The 19,959-nt window shown below is 36.8% G+C and overlaps 2 protein-coding genes and 2 non-coding genes across 5 annotated transcripts; all 4 read left to right on the plus strand.

The window, feature by feature from the left end:
• Positions 1-46: 46 nt before the first annotated feature.
• On the plus strand, positions 47-4,084 carry LOC127449096 (40S ribosomal protein SA). The gene is made up of 8 exons (XM_051712259.1): positions 47-119; positions 724-895; positions 1,290-1,408; positions 1,715-1,960; positions 2,091-2,219; positions 2,360-2,528; positions 2,638-2,673; positions 3,929-4,084. The coding sequence occupies exons 2-8, from the start codon at positions 763-765 to the stop codon at positions 4,021-4,023; spliced, it is 927 nt and encodes a 308-aa protein (XP_051568219.1). The 5' UTR covers positions 47-119; positions 724-762; the 3' UTR covers positions 4,024-4,084.
• On the plus strand, positions 494-635 carry LOC127449689 (small nucleolar RNA SNORA62/SNORA6 family). The gene has a single exon (XR_007898779.1). It is a non-coding gene; the product is annotated as a small nucleolar RNA SNORA62/SNORA6 family (small nucleolar RNA).
• Positions 1,494-1,634, plus strand: LOC127449687 (small nucleolar RNA SNORA62/SNORA6 family). Its single transcript, XR_007898777.1, has one exon. It is a non-coding gene; the product is annotated as a small nucleolar RNA SNORA62/SNORA6 family (small nucleolar RNA).
• Positions 4,085-5,496: 1,412 nt separating the features above from the next.
• Positions 5,497-18,952, plus strand: LOC127449083 (intraflagellar transport protein 56-like). 2 transcript variants are annotated; one of them, XM_051712234.1, is made up of 17 exons: positions 5,516-5,926; positions 6,353-6,499; positions 7,109-7,201; positions 8,478-8,592; positions 8,692-8,741; positions 8,837-8,982; positions 10,579-10,750; positions 13,416-13,593; positions 13,672-13,727; positions 13,853-13,906; positions 14,042-14,105; positions 15,497-15,585; positions 15,672-15,755; positions 15,845-15,914; positions 16,052-16,158; positions 18,079-18,212; positions 18,447-18,952. In XM_051712234.1, the coding sequence occupies exons 1-17, from the start codon at positions 5,924-5,926 to the stop codon at positions 18,556-18,558; spliced, it is 1,674 nt and encodes a 557-aa protein (XP_051568194.1). In that variant the 5' UTR covers positions 5,516-5,923; the 3' UTR covers positions 18,559-18,952. The 2 variants fall into 2 exon arrangements, 1 of the variants encoding a protein (XP_051568194.1); XR_007898660.1 differs by lacking the exons at positions 15,672-15,755; positions 15,845-15,914; positions 16,052-16,158; positions 18,079-18,212; positions 18,447-18,952 and adding an exon at positions 14,417-14,530 and having other exon boundaries at positions 5,497-5,926.
• Positions 18,953-19,959: the final 1,007 nt, after the last annotated feature.

Below are 19,959 nucleotides of genomic sequence, written 5' to 3' on the forward strand. Positions count from 1 at the left end.
AGAGAACAAGAAACTGCGCTGTTTGATTGGTGGACAACCGACTATAAAATCTACGTCATTTCCTCATACCGCCCTCTTTTTGCCGTGAGGTGGAGAACTCCATACGGCGTTGTCTCGTGGTGAGCTGAATTTGTATACATTTATGCACTTTTAAACATTTTTTATCGAGTCAGACGTTTCTCAGTGGACGTCTAAACGTATCAGAAGTCATATTATACATGAAGCCCCCCTCCCCAATTATGAAAAAAAGAAATAAATAAATTAAGGCCTAAACTACAACATGTGATGTCGCGCGAGCACGACTAGAGTATAGCGCGTGAGTAGCAAAGTATAAATAAAAACAAGAGTTTAAGGCTCCTTGCACTGCAAATAGCAGTAAAATATCGTTTGTTGGAGTTTTGAAAGTTTTCCTTTAAAATTTGGCCCACATTATTTCGTTATAAAATATCGAGTCGTCGCTAGACTGGTGTTCCCCTCGCGCGCTAAATCATGTTACGCACACTGTTAAAGCCTGGCGCTGATGTCGGTGTTTGGGTGTCGGAAGTGTGCTAAAGCGATCCAGCCGGGTTTTCGCTAACACCATGAGGGCAGACGCGTCCCATGACTGGGGTTTGATAGTGACCTGAGCTACAGAATTAATTTGAAGTTAGAAATCCTCACAATATGTGTTTTATGGTTTCATTTTGACTGAGCATTCTGTGTGGTTATGCATTTCCCTTCCAGCTCTCCCACTAAACTCGTTACGCAGGGAAAGTGGTCACGATGTCCGGAGGTCTGGATGTCCTTCAAATGAAGGAGGAGGATGTACTGAAGTTCCTGGCCGCAGGAACCCACCTGGGAGGAACCAACCTGGACTTCCAGATGGAGCATTACGTCTATAAGAGAAAGAGTGACGGTTAGTGGTTCAGGATGATCAGCCAGATTTGAACAAGTTTAGGCATGTGGTTACAAGTGATGCGCAGGGCATTCAATAATCTTTGAGCTTTTAGCTAGGTAGATGCTAATTTCATAGTTTTAACACATCCCAAAATTCCAACAGCAAACCTAGATTATGCAGAGTGTGTTCGAAATGCTGTTCTTGAAGTAATAGTTAATCCAAAAATTATTCTTTAATAATTTACTCACCCTCATGCCTGATGTGTATGACACTTTTTTTTTTTTTTTTTTTTTTTCTGCTGAACTCAAATTAAGATTTTTAGAATAATGTCTTAGCTCTGTCTAGTTCTTAGGGTGAACTATTCCTATAATGTTAAGCTTTGTAGAATACTTAGAAATATAGTTTTCTGCAGGCGTGTACATCATCAATCTTAAAAAGACCTGGGAGAAATTGCTGCTGGCTGCTCGTGCCATCGTTGCCATCGAGAACCCAGCTGACGTGTGTGTCATCTCCTCCAGAAACACTGGCCAGGTACTTGACACACAAGCCAACTCAATAACCAGTCAAGCACAACTGGAAAATATATTAGTGTTTATGTGAATCGCAACAATTTGAGGTTGCACGTTATTAAAACCCAGCACTGATGTCGGTGTTTGGGTGTCGGAAATGTGCTAGAGTGAATCGGCTGGGTTTTCGCTAACGCCATGAGGGCGCTTTGCCCCATGACTGGGGTTTGATAGTGACCTGAGCCACAAACTGAGTTGAGTTTCACTTGAAATAAATGTTTTGCATTGAGAATTGCTAGTCAGGTTCACTGTCGCTATTGTTTCCTGTCAGAGAGCTGTGCTCAAGTTCGCCTCTGCCACTGGTGCTACCACCTTTGCTGGACGTTTCACTCCTGGAACCTTCACCAATCAGATTCAGGCTGCTTTCAGAGAGCCCCGCCTCCTGATTGTGACTGATCCACGTGCTGATCACCAGCCGCTGACTGAAGCCTCTTACGTCAACATCCCAACCATCGCCCTCTGCAACACAGACTCCCCTCTGAGATACGTCGACATTGCCATCCCATGCAACAACAAGGTACTAATGACAAACTAAATCCTTTAGGTTTGTGTTTGCATGGTGTCTAGTGGCCCAAAAAGAGATTTGAAGGGTCTAATGTTTTATTTTGTTCTATATGAGACTTCATTGTTTCAGATGCTTGTTTCAGGGTCACCACTCTGTTGGTTTGATGTGGTGGATGTTGGCCAGAGAGGTGCTGAGAATGAGGGGCACCATCTCTAGGGAGCACCCATGGGAAGTTATGCCTGATCTGTACTTCTACAGAGATCCTGAGGAGGTACGAATCTGCCCTTTGTCATTGTCTAATGCCAGCTTACTGCCTGTGATACGTGTTTATCAATGAAGAAAAGCTTTTTTGGTTATAGCTAGTCATTCCATGTGTGTGGGATCTTCACTATTTCTTTATTCTACTTTTAGATTGAGAAGGAAGAACAGGCTGCTGCCGAGAAGGCTGTGGGTAAGGAGGAGTTCCAGGGTGAATGGACCGCTCCTGTGCCCGATTTCAACCAGCCTGAGGTTGCTGACTGGTCTGAGGGTGTTCAGGTTCCATCTGTGCCCATCCAGCAGTTCCCAGCTGGCATAGAGGGTAAGCTGATTATGGTTGGAAATCATAATCTTTGGGGGACATTGACCATCTCAGACTGTTGTTTTAACATTTAACCTCTGAACTAATATATTATCATTCCCAACTGTAGCTCCTGCCAAGGCTGCTCCAGCTGAGGCGTATGCAGGTAAGGTTTTTTTTTTCTTCATTTATTGCTGACTATAAATTTACTTGAGACAAACCAATAGTCAAATTAACAACTATGGCACAGCATGTGCAGTAGGTTCGTCTCTATGTGGTAGTGTTGTCAAAAGTACCGGTACTTAAAAGTACTTCGGTACCAAGTCTGTACTAAAATAAAAAAGATCTAACGATACCAGTGTTTCTGCAGTACCGGTAGTACAGAGTACTGTCTCTCTCCGTTGCCAGCGCGCAATATGATGGACACACGACAGCTTTAAAATGCTCAGGCTTATTTTGAACGCGTGCTGTTACTCCTTTTGCACTGAAATGGACAATCCAAGTGATGTCCTAGTGTGATTTATTAATCCGCTGAAGGCTGCAATCTTAGGGTGGATGAGCTGCGTACTTTAAATGTATGTATAAATCCGACTGCTCATACTCTGGAAACTCCACAGACATTGAGAATCATTCACGTTGTATCAGATGACAGAGCAGAGCACTAATCCACTGTGAACCATGCAGCACATGTAAACTATATATAATAAAATCACAGCATTTGCTCTTTAATCTCAACTTTATTTATATAGAATTCAAAACAACAGAGTTGACCAAAGTGCTTCACAGTAATAACATTTAAAACATAACATTTCAAAATCACCACATACGCAAACATCAGTAAAACACAAAATACAAACACTTCAAAACTGTGTCCTATATTTCATTTGTCAGACTCAAAGGACAGTGTAAACAGATGAGATTTCAGACGTGACTTGAAAGTCTTCAGTGATCACACTGGACCCTGTTGCAAACGGTTTATCTGCAAAAGTGAAGCTTCCGGCAAAAAAACACACGTCATAATAAAAGCACGATTCAAAATAAAAGCTAGATGCTTGAAATTGAATACAAATATCAAACAACTCTATAGAAAAATGTAATATTCACTGTAATAATAACAATAATCAGTTTATCACAAGCAAGACACCTGTTGAAAAAAATTGGCTAAAAAAAAAATGCAATGACAGTTTTAAGAATGAATTGATTAGACACCATTTGGATGATAAAATTAAACTTTTAAAACATGTTCTCAAATAATAATTATTAAAAATAACATGCATTCAGTAGCACACCATATTTGCATATTTTTGCTGTGGTATAGCAATTGGTATAGAGAACTGCGAAATTTCACTGGTATTGATATTAACTGCACTGCTATGTGGTATGTAACTTTAGGTGTAATTTTGAACCTTTCTCTCAAACAGAGGACTGGAGTGCTCAGCCTGCCACTGAAGACTGGTCTGCTGCTCCTACAGCTCAGGCTGGAGATTGGGGTGGCTCCACTGCAGACTGGTCTTAAGTGAAGCGTTCACCAAGGACGTGTGTGATGCCATTGAATCAATAAATTTGATTGTTTAAAATCTTGTTTCTCCATGTGTTATTTCTTTTCTTTATAAATAATTTTGAATGCTAGAGAAGCAGTTATGGATCATAATCTTGTGTTTTCTGGATTAGCTAGTCGATTACCGTTTTAGTCCTAGAAGTCTGACATTAAGGTTTTGTGTCTAAAATCAATTAAAGGGATAGTTCACCCAAAAATGAAAATTCTCATAATTTACTCACCCTCATGCCATCCCAAATGTGTATGACTTTCTTTTGCAGAAAACAAATTATGATTTCTAAAAGAATATTTCAGCTCTGTAGATTTATATAACGCAAGTGAATGGCTGCTAAAATTTTGACGCTCCAAAAAGCACAAAGGGAACAAAAATAATCCATATATTCAGAAGTGTTAAGATTTAGTTGCATTGTATGGACCAAAAGATCTGAGAATTTCTTCTAAAAATCTTCATTTGAGTTCAGCAGATGAAAGAGTCATACACATCTGGAATGACATGAGGGTGTGTAAATGAGAGATTTTTAATTTTTGGGTGAACTATTTCTTTAATGCAGATAGACAAGCTTAAAGCCTTTATGTGAGGTTAATTTAAATGAGAACACTTGATAATAAGATTGTGCCTGTTAACATGAGCTAACAACAAACTTCTACATTTATTAATCTTGGTAAATGTTCATTTATATGTTGTATACTAACATTTTTACGTTAAAAATTGTGTTTTGAACCAAGAATGAACAAAACTATATTTGATAATGAATATTAACCACAATTAATAAATGCTGTAAGAAAGTGTTAGCCCATACATGAACTAATGTTAACAAATAAAACCAAGTATTTCTGTTTAAATGCTATACATATTGTGATATCAAAAATCCTAGTATTGAAGCTGAAGTAACATGATTTTTATGTGAAGTGCATGTACAAATTCACAATGTTTAGTTCCTTTAGATTTCTATAACATGGTTTTCTTGTATGCTTTTTGAAAACCTAAATAGAACAACTTGCTTATAAAGGTTGTTTTTTTTTCCAACAGTCTTTCAACTTGTTTAGAGAAATATTATTTTAGCACTCCAGATTTATCTGAGCAGTAGAAAGAATTTGTTTATAAAATGCAGAAATTAGTGATTTGCTCAACTGCACATGTGATAATTATTATGTGAATTTGGTTACTCAATGTAACGAAAACGTTTCATTTCAGATTAGGCTCGAGCCCACAACCCCTTTTTCAGGAGGCCACTGCTTTACCCATTAGGCCACTGGAATTTACATAGCCCTAAAGCTGGAAAATGCAAATTTTTATACAATATATTCATAGTTCTAAAAGATCCCTTAGGTATTTTCGCCATACTTGAGTTGCATTTCTACTGAAATCATCACATTTGTATTCACATTTCAGTTAGAACACATTAAAATGAGCAAGAATCAAATCACATGCCCGCCTCATATCGAAGAACGCGTTGCATAGCAACAGCATTATGATGCCACACAGCCAATGTCAGGCGAGATTAGCTAGAGATTATTAAACACAACATAATGAGCACATTTAGACCTTTTTTGCTCATTCATTTACAGTTTTATTTAGTTCATAAGGTACGAGGGGATGTGTTAATGTAAAGAAAGCGCGATCTGTTGACTAGCTCGCAGAAACGCAAGCTTGTTCGCTAACTTTAGCTAGCTGGCTAATTCACCCCATCCAGCGAAGTAAATCTTTCTTGGGATTGATTGTTTAGTTATTAATAAGTGGTAAATGTAGCTCTAGTTCTGATATCTTTTGTCTGCTTTATGAGTGCAAGTAAAATTACTGGCTAACCGTCTGCGAGTTTCAGGACTGTGTTTTTGCTGGAGAGAGTGAAGCATCACCATGGTGAGTAGTTTACCTCATAGCCAAGTTCTTGTTTATGTCCGTGTTTTATGTTTATTTAAGTCATACAATAAAATGGATGAGCAAACACAGTTTGATTTGTTTTATGTAGGCAGAGACATATGCATTTAAGAAATTTAAAATGTGCATGTAGTTCTTCTTTTACCTCCTCTGTCATTTGTAAATTGTAACATGTTTCCTTTGATCATTTTCCATTTGATACATTTTTATATTTTATAAATGAGAGAATGCCCAAAATGTGCACAGCTGTGATCTATGAAAATGGTGGCTACTTTGAAGAAACTTAAATATAAGATAGTTCCAATTCTTCAATTTGTGTTGTTTCATAGTTTTGCATCAAACTGTCTAGTTAGATAACTTAAATTGTAAGTACTGCTCACTGGTAAAACTGTTGTTTCTGTTCTGAAGCTTTTGTCCCGGATGAAACCCGCGGTGGCTGGTGAGACATCCACCAGTTCTAACGAGAAGAAAAGAAAAAATAAAACAAAACAATTTCCAAGACTTGAGGATTATCTAAGCCAAAGAGACTACATGGGATCCCTGACTGTGTTAGAGGTACAGACAACAATCACATCAGAAAACGAGACCTGCTTTATTTAATCAAATTTGAGATGCATATATTATTGTGTTTTAATTTTATTAAAGGGGTCATGACATGAGAAATTGTCCTTGATCTTTTGACATATAAGAGGTCATTGTACTTTAAAAACATACTGTAATTTTCAAAACTCAAAACTTCCTCCTCACTGCTAAAAGAGCATTTGTTGAAACCAAGCTGCCAAAACCACTGGCTCTCTAATTCCTACCGCCTCCACAACAACACATCAACGTCTACTTTACCTTTTCACTTCCGGAGCCCCGCCCAGTAGCGGTGAGCAGTGAGGTGGCAAGAGGAGAGAGCCAATCATAACAGTGGGCGTTTACTGTCAAGTCTTAAAGGAGAAGCAACACCAAAACCTAGCGTTTCTGACAGAGGGTCAGAATGAGACTGGAAAATTATCATGTTTTTTTGTGCAAAAACCTCTACTATTATTAAAAGTGGATCTCAAGGAACATAAAAAAATAATTTAAAAAAAGGCATGACATGGCCCCTTTAAGCAGAGTTCAAGGTTGTGGTGCTGCTTCATAGTATTTATATGACCTTGAACTCTCTGTATCGTCCAGTTCCAGAGTATTGGCGGCGTGTCAGTGGAGCATTCAAACCTTTGGATCGGCTACTGTGCCTTTCATTTGGGGGACCACAAGAGAGCAATGGAGGTTAGTGGAAGAGAGAATAAGAATTAATGACTCGGCAAGTAAGATGAATCTTAAAAAGAGAGTGTGTGACTTTATGCATGATTGCATTTTGAAATAGCAGTTGCATTTAAAGCTACACTATGTAACTTTTGGCCCTCTAGCAGTTAAAAAACAAAACTGCATGTGTCTTGCGGAAGAACATTGTTTTGGTTGTGCTTCGGCTCTGCTCCTCTGCGCGGATGAATGTGGTTCAAGGTACACATGAATACAGGACATCTTATCAGAGCGAATGGACAAATAAATAATGAAAGAAAAGACTGATATCCGAAAACATGTCATCTGAGCAGATAAGTGCCATATCTTATGCTGTTGTTCTGACATATTGGAAACATTGATGTTTTGAAATAAATACAAAAGTTAGGCAACGTTCGTTAACATTAGACACAATGATTGCTAGTCTGATAAGGTCAAACGATGTAACATTTTTATAACTGCAGGATATTCTGGCCAAATAGACCACGGTAGTAATTAATTTATAGATTGTCATTGTTACCAACCAGTGGTCAACATCATTTCAAGACTCACATGTCCTTGGCAATAATTTATATAAATTATTGCTGTTATGAAGAAAAACACACACGTATGCTAGCAAGTGAAAATTTCTACACCGATTACAGTATAATTATTGTATTTCACTACACACACACAGACATAAACCATATCAATAAAATATCTTACCTGTTGAGTAAGAAAAAAGCCATCTCTGGGTCGCTTTTAAATCCTTTCAGATCTCTAAGTTGTCACCACCTCTGAAAAGCCAAGCCGATGTTGATTCGGGTTTTATTACGGAGGCTTTCCCTTTTTGCTTGTAGACTCTGATCTGTTCGGGGTTTCTAAAGTGATTCCCCGGAGGTTTGCTGTTTTGAGTGATCCATGGTCAGTTGTTCCGTTCGTTGTGACAACAAACTTTAGCTTTAGCTACTCCCACACACACGCTACGGATCTTATTTTCTCTGTGAACGGATATGACGACAACATGCACGGGCAAATGACATATGTATGCAATTTCCCACGAAATCCATCCCGACAGCTCTGAAATATTTATAATATAATATCATTATTATAGGTGTATCCAAGTGTATTTAGGTAAAGTAAATACATGGTTTGGGAGATGGATTTTTGTTGCACTCTCTCATTAATAACATTTTGTTATATTTTAACCAAAAAAAAGTTACATAGTGTAGCTTTAAGGCATATTATATTTAAAAAAAAAAAAAAAGTATTAATATTTGTTCAGGAGTACAAAGCCCTCACTCTGAGGCCAGATTGTCCAGTGGATGTGTGGGTATATCTAGGCTGTTCCCTCTTTTTCCTGGGGTTTTATAAAGAAGCTGAGGAGACAGCATTAAAAGGTGTGTCATTCCTTTCCAATGCCTCTTTTCTCAGTTTTTGCACAACAGCTTTTCATGCAAGCAAATTATGCAAACATTACCTGCTACGACCTTTTTCAGGACTGAAGACTCCGCTTCAAAATCGCCTGCTTTTTCATTTAGCACATAAGGTCAGTTCTCCTACTACTTTGAATAATTGTGGTGTGTATATTATCTAATGTTAATGATGATGGCATCATCGTCTGCTTTATTTTTCTCTCTAAAGTTTAATGATGAAAAGAAGCTGATGGGTTTCCATCAGAACCTGGAAGATGTGACAGTAGATCAGCTGAGTTTGGCCTCCATTCACTACATGCGCTCTCACTATCAGGAGGCCATTGACATCTACAAACGGATCTTACTGCAAAACAGGTGTATCAGAACATAATGAACCAGCCACACCGTCAGCCCATCAACAGATGAACCAGCACCCCTGACAGAGACACATTTCCATAACAATACATTTCCATTTCTTACAATTAAGCATAACAGCATATCAGTGATTCAGCTATTGTACGATGCGTCAAGTAATCACAGCCGTGCTGATATTTAGTACAAAAGCACAATTGTGAGCGTGGTATGTAAGGGATAATCTGCAGTCAGTTGATAGTTATCGGAAAATAAACCCAGACAGGGTGGTATCAGACTTTTTTCATGCTGAAGGGGTTTATTATAAATAATTAAATGTATATATAATAAATGTCAATAATAATAAATAATTAAATAAAAATTGATTTGCATTGAAATAACACTATAATGTGAGAAGAGACCACAGAGTCTCCAGAATCCGCTTAATTCCACCTCCTGTTTGCGTTAGTCTTCTGTAAGGTGTTTATATCGTGAAAATGACCGCCTGACTGCTTTTTAACCCGCTTATTAGACGACTTTATGCCAAATGAATAAAGAAATGGACATGAAATATCAATTTGAGATGAAATTATTTGATTCGCTTACATGTAAAGATCACAGAGTAATACCAGAAGTAGGAAAGATAACTCCCAATACCTAGATGACTGTGAAATATCAGTCAGTCCCTGGATGTGTCGTCATTATTCAGAAATATCAGACTGTTGGAGAGAGTGATTGACCAATCAGAATCGGGTATTCCAGAGAGCCGTGCAAAAACACGTTTAAGGCGCGGCCACATTTACATTTGCACGCCGAAATTTTGCAGGTGAAATACAGTCATCTTAATGGGACTCCACGCAATCATGAATTTTGTGCAGAATTTCACCATGCAAAGGTAAATGTGAAGGCGCCTTTACCTTTGGACAGAAGGTGTGGGCTGTTAATGAGTTGTGTAAAACCAGCAATAAAACTAATTGCCAAGCAAACTATTTTTAATGCTGCAATTTATACTCTGGGAGAGTGAAGTAAAAAAATTAAAAATTAAAATGAAATCATTGTCCATCGTGATTATTCAGTGTAGCTGTGCACGAAGCACTGCCCACACCTAGGTCACCGCCAAACCAAGCAACTTCCTATTGGTCAACGCGGTGAATTCGCCTGTCAGCGTTTACCAAACTTGAACTCACGCAAAATTCTTTGCCATCGGAAGTCCATCGCAGAAAATTCACTAAAGCGTGGATTCCCATTGAGATGACTGTATTTTTCTAATTGAATTTTGCTGTGCGAAGGTAAATGTGACCGCGCCTTGTGTACAGCAGTTCTGAAAACATAACATCAGTACCAAGCAATCAATGCATTATGTCCAGCTATTTAGTTTAGTTTTCGCTCCACCAATGAAAATAGTTCCAAATGAAGCCAAAGCAGGATTGCGATTGGAATTCCCATACAGATTATTGAGAGATACAAATAGTAAAATGTTTGAGTGCTGGTATTTGAAATATCACTATTCTTGTAACACAATTGTCCAATCAAAAAAGTGGACCGAAACTAACCATTGTATGATTAAAAATATGATTAAAAACAGCAATTCTGAATAATTGTTTGTCTTTAATTCTACAGAGACTTCCTTGCCCTGAATGTGTATGTAGCTTTGTGCTACTATAAACTGGATTATTATGATGTATCTCAGGAGGTTTTGGCTGTGTATCTGCAGAGTATTCCTGACTCAACCGTCGCCCTCAACCTTAAAGCCTGCAACCACTTCAGACTCTATAACGGCAAAGCTGCTGAGGTCAGCTGCACTGCTAAACTGGGGCAGAACTAGGATGTCATCTCAGGGAGCGCATCTTGATCTTTAGTGTGGACAACAGGTTGTCCTTGATTGTTTATGGATGTCAAGCCCAAGGGTGGTGTCAGAAGTTTCTGGGGGGGCACAAGGAAAATCAAGTTGCAATGCCCACCCTATCCCCCCATTGGGCCGGCCATGCTACCATATATGCAGGGTTGGGGAGTAGTGGAATACATGTAACGAGAATACGTATTTAAAATACAAAATATAAGTAACTGTATTCCACTACAGTTACAATTTAAATAATTGGTAATTAGAATACAGTTACATTCAAAAAGTATTTTGATTACTGAAGAGATTACTTTGCATTTTATTGTCATTTGTTTCATTTAATATTTCGTCCTTTCAGATGGAAAACATTTCTACATATAAATGATGCGATCCAAAGTGCATTTGAACAGCGGTGAAACACTTTCTTATGATGTGTTACATTCATACGAGCAGACAGAGAAGTAAGTTTGAAGTAAGTTTGGAGCACAAGAAATAGAAATAAACCTTGTGTAAATTATCAGCTTTACGCTAAGCTAAAATGCTATTTCTAGCCATTTTACATGCACACGTTACCAGGCACAATCATATTTTTTATCAAGAAAATTCACGTTAGATCATAATTTCTTTTTTTCTAGGAAGACCTTTGATATTAGGGCAAAAATCATATTCTTGATGATAATTTTTGTATTGTTTTCCTGTAAAAACAATTGGATTTATCTTGTTTTAGAAACATCACTGCATTTTTTAGTCAAAACAAGTGAAAAAATCTACCAGTGCTGAAGAAGTAATCCAAAGTATTTAGAATACATTACTAATTACATTTTACAGCATGTATTCTTCAATCTGTAGTGAAATACATTTCAAAAGTAACCCTCCCAACCCTGCATATATGCTAAAGGTCTAAGTATACTTCGGTTGTTCGCATTGGGGATCGCTCTGCACACAGTATGTGTGACACAAATTTCATCATCAGCAAAATCCACGTGGACTGTGTGCACCTGCGCCTGCCATTGACTGTACTAAAAGAGTATCACAAAGCACACGTCAAACATGCTCATATTCGTTCGTGGTCAGAAAAGTATACATTGAAAGGCAACACCGTTGATGGGGAGTGAGCCAATCCGGAATGCAAAAAATATGAAGTATACCCGAGCCTTAATACATTGTGTATTTTTATGACATATGGGCCTGGGGAAACGTGAAAGGTAATAAATTGACTATTACAATTTATAGAGCAGGTTACACATAACTTAATAATAATTATAAAAAAAGTAATGTATGATACAAATGTTGATTATTTATGATTTTTTTTATTTTTTATTTGATCCCCTTTTCTCCCAATTTGGAAAGCCCAATTCCCACTACTTAGTAGGTACTCGTGGTGGCGTAGTTACTCTCCTCAGTCCGGGTGGTGGAGGACAAGTCTCAGTTGCCTCCGCTTCTTAGACCATCAATCCACGCATTTTATCACATTGCTCATTGTGCGTGACACCGCAGAGACTCCCAGCATGTGGAGGCTCATGCTATTCTATGTGCTCCACGCACAACTTACCATGGGGAACAACTTACACATTGGGAGCGAGAACCCCTAATCGCGACCACGAGGAGGTTACCCCATGTGACACTACCCTCCCTAGCAACTGGACCAATTTGGTTTCTATCTATTCTATTTGGAATTCAGTTAGATCATGGGAAGTAGAAACGTTAGGCTATGATATGTACGGGATATTGTATACTCAGTCGATCATTATTGTGATTTTTTTTATTTTTTATATTTTCGATGAACATTAGAAAGTCTATTATACAGTTTAGCAGTCATTATGCTAAAACATTTGATATAATGAATAAACAGAATCCCATGATTGACCAATCAGAATCAAGTATTCCAGGGAGCCATGTAATAATATTCCCCTCTCGCTTGGAAAGAGTACATTTTGAGCAAATATGAAAAATTAACATTATTTTGAATTGTCAATGCATCTGTGTCATTGATGGGTGGTGGTTTTAAAGGGATAGTTCACCAAAAAAGAAAAATTCTATCATCAGTTACTCACCCTCATGCCATCCCAGATGTGTATGACTTGCTTTCTTCTTGTTTGAATACAAACAAAGGTTTTTAGAAGAATATCTCAGCTCAGTAGGCCCATGCAAAGCAAGTGATTGGTGAGCAACATTTTGAAGCTCCAAAAAGAACATAAAGGCTGCATAAAAGTAATCAATAAGTCTCCAAGGGTTTAATCCATGTCTTCTAAAGCGCTCCAATTGGTTTGGGGGTGAGAATAGACTCATCTAGTGAAAAAGGAGTAACATTTTGGTCTGTTCTCACCCCAAATCAATTGGATCACTTTAGAAGACATTGATTAAACCACTGGAGACTTATTCATTACTTTTGTGCTGTCTTTATGTACTTTTTGGAGCTTCAAAGTTTTGCTCACTTTGCTTCACTTGCATTGTTTTTTTTGTTTTTTTGTTTTGTTCTGAAGATGAAAGAAAGTCATGCACATCTGGGATGGCATGACTGTGAGTGAATGATGAGAGAATTTGCATGTTTGGGGGAACTATTCCTTTAAATAAAAAAAAAAAAAAAAAAGAAAATTTCTCCCTCTTGGCCCTGCAGACAGAGTTGAAGAACCTGATTGATATCTCCTCCAGCTCTTTTCAGTTTGCTAAAGAGCTTATCCAGCACAATCTGGTGGTGTTTCGTGGGGGTGAGGGGGCTCTGCAAGTTTTACCTCCTCTGATTGACGTCATATCAGAGGCCAGACTCAACCTGGTCATCTACTATCTTAGACAAGGTGTGTTGATCAGACATGTCCTCTTGTCTTAAGCAGATACATTGAGACTGGCTTATCAGTTTGTCATCTCACTTCTAGATGATGTTCAGGAGGCCTACAAACTTATCAAAGATCTTGAGCCCACCACACCCCAGGTATTAAGGCCACACTAATACTCGTTTACCTCTTTTCCTCTCTCTTTTTTTTTTTTTTTGACTGGATTAGGGTTTTCTCAGTGTTTAAAGAGCGTTTTTTTTTTAACATCTGATGTCCTCCCCAGGAATATATTCTGAAGGGAGTGGTAAATGCTGCTTTGGGACAAGAAACTGGATCGGTTTGTAACGTTTATTCATAACAGTATGCTCTCTCAAACTCCGTTTCTCAGCATCATCTTGGTGAATGGTTCCACTAGTATGCGTTTCCAAATCCATGTTCCCTTATCTCACTATATGCTTTTGTATTCTTACAGAGGGACCATTTAAAAATTGCCCAGCAGTTTTTCCAGTTGGTTGGAGGCTCAGCCAGTGAATGTGGTAACATCATTATTCAGGCTAACAATGACAATATTAGCCCTGGTTCATTGGCCTGCCCCCGTGCAGTGTGACAGATGTACTGTTAAACTATGAGTTTGTTTTCTCGGCACAGGCTAAGCCTTGTTCTAGACTGAAAACCACCTTTAAAGGGGTCATGATATGCCTTTTTTTATTATTATTTTAATATGTTCCTTAATTTTCACTTATGATAATAGTAAAGTTTTTATGTATATATATATATATATATATATATATGTAAAACATGATCATTTTCCAGCCTCATTCGGTTTTGGTGCTGCTTCTCCTTTAAGACTTGACAGTAAACGCCCACTGTTATGATTGGCTCTCTGCTCTTGACTGACCTGCTCTCTCCTCTTGCCACCTCACTGCTCACCGCTACTGGGTGGGGCTACGGAAGTGAAAAGGTAAAGTAGGCATTGATGTGTTGTTGTGGAGGCGTTCAGATGCAAATGTATACCACAGTGTGACATCACAGTTGTTTTGGCAGCTTTTGGCAGATTTAAACAAATGCTCATTTTGCAGTGAGGAGGAAGTTTTGAATAATGAAACTTACAGTATGTTTTTATAGTACAATAACCTCTTATATGTCAAAAGATCAAGGAAAATTTGATTCCTTACGTCATGACCCCTTTAACGGTGACTCTCGACCCCGTGTCATCACTATTTTATTACTAAAGTTAATTCGTGCCTAGTTTTTATTCTGTATCATAAAGTATAATGTAGATTTTGTATCTTAGGTCAAAGAAGGACACACTTTCTTTTGCCTTGGACCGGATGTGGGTATTTGACGTGTAACTGTCAATACCCAATTATGTCGTAATGTTAATGTTTTTTAAAATCAACTTCTTTTGAGTTAAATTGTTGCTTATAGAGTCATATAAAGATTTTATATAATTGTAAATGAGAAAATGTATATTTTAGTTGCTGTGACTGGTCATTATACACTTTCATCATTTTAATAAATGTTTTGCCTTCCTTAATTTTAAATGGTTCTGCAGTGAGACAAATTATTTTTGAAAGACAATTCCGTGTAGTCTCATAAAATATCATGTCAAAAAAATAGCTGAATTAGCCAAATGCTCTGTAAAATAGTTTTAAATTGCGTATTTTATTATTATTATTGAGTATTTATGGGTAATTTTAGATATAGTTGTTTGTGTATTTGAAATGATGTGGTTCTCAGGGAACTCATAAAATGCATATATTCAATGAAATCTATAATTTACTTAGTAACAGAAAAATGTGTCAAATGAGATGTTTTCAAAAATGTATAGAATGACATGTTGTACATAAGATATTTGACATATAGTTACTTGGATGTAGTAAAACTAAATTAATGCACTATTTCCTCTCTTTCTTGATCTTATAAGACACAATACCTGGAAGGCAGTGCATGGCCTCTTGTTTCTTCCTGCTGAAGCAGTTTAAAGATGTGCTAATATATCTCAATTCAGTTAAGGTAATGTACATACTGTATCATTGTGTTTGGATTCAGTACAGCAACATTAAAACATCTGCATTAAATATTCATGTTTTTCCTTGTAGAATTACTTCTACAATGATGACAGTTTCAACTTCAACTATGCCCAGGCCAAGGCTGCCATGGGAAACTACCGGGAGGCTGAAGAGGTATGGCATGACTGCGTATCAGTATGTTTGATTTGGCGAGCACATCTGAATATGGGCTTTGGCACTGAATCTGTATTTAATGTGAACAGGTTTTCCTGCTCATCCAGAGTGAGAAGATCAAGAATGACTATGTTTACCTGAGCTGGTTAGCACGCTGCTGTAGGTTCAACAATATTGCTTTGAAAAGTTTAACATTTTGAAGTTGTGTCTCAGATCTTTGGAGTGTTTTCTGATTAGTCATACTTTAGATTAACCAGACCACTGACTCTCTGATGTCATTGTCCTCTCTGTTGTAGACATCATGAATCAGAAGGCCCGTCAGGCCTGGGAGCTTTATCTGAGAATAGAAACCTCATCTGATTCATTCAGCCTCCTGCAGCTCATCGCAAATGACTGCTATAAGGTGCTGGAATAATACCTTTACAAATCAACATTGGAGTTTCATTCTAACTTTGCCAGTCATGACAGCAAATACATGATCGGGGTTCAATATAAGTTCAACTCAGTCGACAGCATTTGTGGCATAATGTTGATTACCACAAAAAATAATTGTAACATACTTTATTTAAAAAAAAAGCAAAAACCGTGGTTATAGTCAGGAATTTACAGTGGATGTGAATGGGGCCAGTCCATAAACATTAAAATACACACTGTTTCATATATATATATATATCCACATCCACAAGATGTAAATATTAGAAGTTTTAACATGATTTCATGTGAAAAAATTACTTGCCCTATCTGTGTAAATTTATATTCAATATTACAACTGTGTTGCAATGACTGGTAAGCCCTTTAATATGGTAAATGCCATAATGCTGGTAAATCGTATAATGTTTACCTCTTGTGGCTATACTTTTAAAACAGTGTGTATTTGAACATTTATGGACTGGCTCCATTCACTTCCATTGTAAATGCCTTACTTTATGTGCAATTTTTGCTGTTTTTGTAAATAAACAAATGCAAAGTTGAAATTATTTTTGTGATAATCAACATTATGCCACAAATGCTGTTGAGCATTACTTGAATTGAACCTAGAACATTCCTATAAGTAAATTTTCTATTAAAGCAATAAGCTACAAGAGGTCATGTGTTGCAGTGATTTTACCACGGGTAAGTGGTGTTATTGAGCACAACGCAAACCTTTATCGTGGTAAAATCACTATAATGCACGGCCATTCACGGCTTCTTGCTTTTAGAAAACACTGGTAACAGTCATGATAAAAAAAAACACCATTGTTCAGCTAGATAGGTAAAGTTTGTCAAGACGAACTATGATGTTGGCTTGACTTGTTCAAAAGTTTAAACTTTAAAAGCTTTAAGTTTGAAGGTTGTGCTGGCCCTAACGTCAGATAGACAGACAGACAGACAGATAAACCATGAAATCTCAAATGTTCTGTGACAGAGTCTAAGCCTGTTTGAACATTCCATCGATGTAAATATATGACATTTTGGGGTTTTTTGATGGTCCACTATGAGAAAAGTTTAAGTTCAATCAGTCAGAAAAGATATAGCACATAAAGTCAGAACAGTCTGAAGGTCTGTGCCAAGCGGATGTAGCTTGAAAGCTAATTTTTTGGTCTTGGTTTAGGGATTTTGGAAAAGAATAATAACAGAATAATTGTATTTTGGCTTTATCAAGCCAGCATAATAAAGTTACATTAAACTTGGTCAATGTTAATTTATACATTTACAATTGTTCATTGTAGTTCATGTTAATTCATTATGCATTAAATAATGTTAACAGATACCATATATTAACAAACTTTTAATGTTAAAGTATGCTAGTATATGTTGGAATTAACATTAACCAAGGTAATGGACGAAAACTAAAACTGTACTAAAACTTAATAAAAACAAAAAATTACCATTAAAAAAGAGAAAGAAATACAAACAAAATAAAAACTATTTTTTGCACCATTAAAACTAACTAAAATAAAACTGAAATAACAAAAGAAAACAAAATAAAAACTAGTGACATTTTCAAAACTATAATAACCCTTGTATATATTGGGTGTTCTACAGCAGCTTCGAACGTGGTTCATCCAATCAGAATTACCGTAAGAGCTGGATCTGTTTTCTAAATAATAATAATCTGTAAAATGTTGTAAACATAGAATATTAGAGTTACAAAACTATTCAGGCAGATGATTCTTAGGGTGATCTATAGATAGCAACCTGCCTGATGATACAATAAGAGAATGTTGCTGATTCAATCGACACTTTGTAAAAAGCAAAACTACAGTACCTTTGGTCTCAAAAGTGTTTTTATATGACACAATGTTTCAGTAGATGTGTAATATAAATCATATAATCTTCTTAGATGGGGCAGTTCTATTATGCAGCTAAAGCATTTGATGCTCTGGAGAGATTGGATCAAAATCCTGAGTACTGGGAGGGAAAGCGTGGAGCATGTGTCGGGATCTTCCAACTTATACTGGCAAGCAGAGAATCCAGGTATGAACCTATGCCAAGCCTTAGACATGATATGGTAGATGCAAGTTAAAAGCCATTATTATTAGTTTCGGCTCTATGAAAAAATGTCTTTACTTAGAATGGTCAGATTTAGCTCACCAAAATTTTGCACAAAAAATTAACAATTAGAGCATCATAAACTTTCAACAGACTAAGCTTTTGACCTGTAATCATAATGCTTTCTGTGTATACATATTTTGTTGTTGTTTGTTTCAGAGAAACACTGAGGGAGGTTTTGCCGATGTTGAGGAGCACTGGTAACCCACAAGTTGAATACATCATCCGCATTATGAAGAAATGGGCCAAAGACAACAGAGTAGCTCTCTGATGACCTTTACACATCAGCCAACACCCGATGCAATAAATGTACTTGAATGTGTATAAAATCATAATGTTTAAACTTTTATTGCATTGTCTGCTTGTTTCTTTCTCAACAAAATATGACATGAACGCACCAGTTCGGATGCTTCTTAAATGCTACTTATAGATTTACAATTTATCTATGTCAGTTCATTTCAAATGTTTGAAATGTTTTTTGTTTGTTTTTTGCGAGATGGATGATGCAGCAAATAAAACCTGTATCTTTTCAAATGTTGTGTAGAATTATGCCTTTGAATGTTTTATCCCACAAAATTAAAGCTAACTGAATATCTGCCAATGTTTGAATTTTACACTGGGATAGTTCACCCAAAAGTGAAAATTATCTCATCATTTACTCACCCTCATGCAGTATGTGAAGTGTATGACTGACTTTCTTCTGCTGAACACAAACGAAGATTTGTAGAAGAATATCTCAGCTCTGTAGTTCCATACAATGCAAGTGAATGGTGACCAGCACATAAAAAAGCACATAAAGGCAGCATAAAAGTAATCCATACGACTCCAGAGGTTAAATCAATGTCTTAAGAAGTGATATGATAGGTGTGGGTAAGAAACAGATCAATATTTAAGTCATTTTTCACTGTAAATCCCCCCTTTCACTTTCACATTCTTTTGTTTTTGGTGACTTTGTTTTTGGAGAATTTGTAGTAAAGAAGGACTTAAATATTGATCATTTTCTCACCCATACCTATCATGTCTCTTCAGAAGACATGGATTAAACCACAGGAGTCTTCTGGGTTACTTTTATGCTACCTTTTTGGACCTTTAGAGGTCTGGTCACCATTCACTTGCATTGTATGGACCTAAAGAGCTGAGACATTCTTCTAAATATCTTTGCTTGTGTTCTGCAGAAGAAAAAAAGTCATACTTCTGGGATGGCATGAGTGTGAGTAAATGATGAGAGAATTTTTTCTTTTTGGGTGAATGATTCCTTCAATTGAAGTAGCTAGATAATATATATATATATATATATTTTATCTTTTGCACGAGGTACTTTGGTGACTGAAGAAGTTCAGTCTATATAATATATGACAATTTCAAAGATAAAAGAAACAAATGTGCTATTATAGCACCATTAAACATCCCCGAATAATTCACTACGATTTTTTTCTGAATATTGGCCAAATTTTGGTAAGAAATATGACACTGGCATAATGTAATATACTGGTGTTAATATATTATATTATTATACACTTGTGTGGTGTGCATTTTACTGACAACAACCTTTAAAGGCCAGTTATATTATTGTCACTGTCCTGTCATCCTCTCCATTTCTGATATTACGATAACTGAATGCATTTTATTCAGACACTCATCCTCTCTGAAACAACAAAATTTATGAAATAGT

Source organism: Myxocyprinus asiaticus, chromosome 12, assembly GCF_019703515.2.
Source record: "Myxocyprinus asiaticus isolate MX2 ecotype Aquarium Trade chromosome 12, UBuf_Myxa_2, whole genome shotgun sequence".
Classification (NCBI taxonomy): Eukaryota; Metazoa; Chordata; class Actinopteri; order Cypriniformes; family Catostomidae; genus Myxocyprinus; species Myxocyprinus asiaticus.

Bases quoted from the DNA above. Each gene is read 5' to 3' on its own strand.
- LOC127449096 (XM_051712259.1), top strand. From the start codon at position 763: ATGTCCGGAGGTCTGGATGTCCTTCAAATGAAGGAGGAGGATGTACTG. The intron at 1,409-1,714 runs GTACTTGACACA...GTTTCCTGTCAG, and splicing joins CCTCCAGAAACACTGGCCAG to AGAGCTGTGCTCAAGTTCGC. The intron at 2,529-2,637 runs GTAAGCTGATTA...TCCCAACTGTAG, and splicing joins GTTCCCAGCTGGCATAGAGG to CTCCTGCCAAGGCTGCTCCA.
- LOC127449083 (XM_051712234.1), top strand. The intron at 6,500-7,108 runs GTACAGACAACA...TGTATCGTCCAG, and splicing joins GATCCCTGACTGTGTTAGAG to TTCCAGAGTATTGGCGGCGT. The intron at 18,213-18,446 runs GTATGAACCTAT...TGTTTGTTTCAG, and splicing joins CTGGCAAGCAGAGAATCCAG to AGAAACACTGAGGGAGGTTT.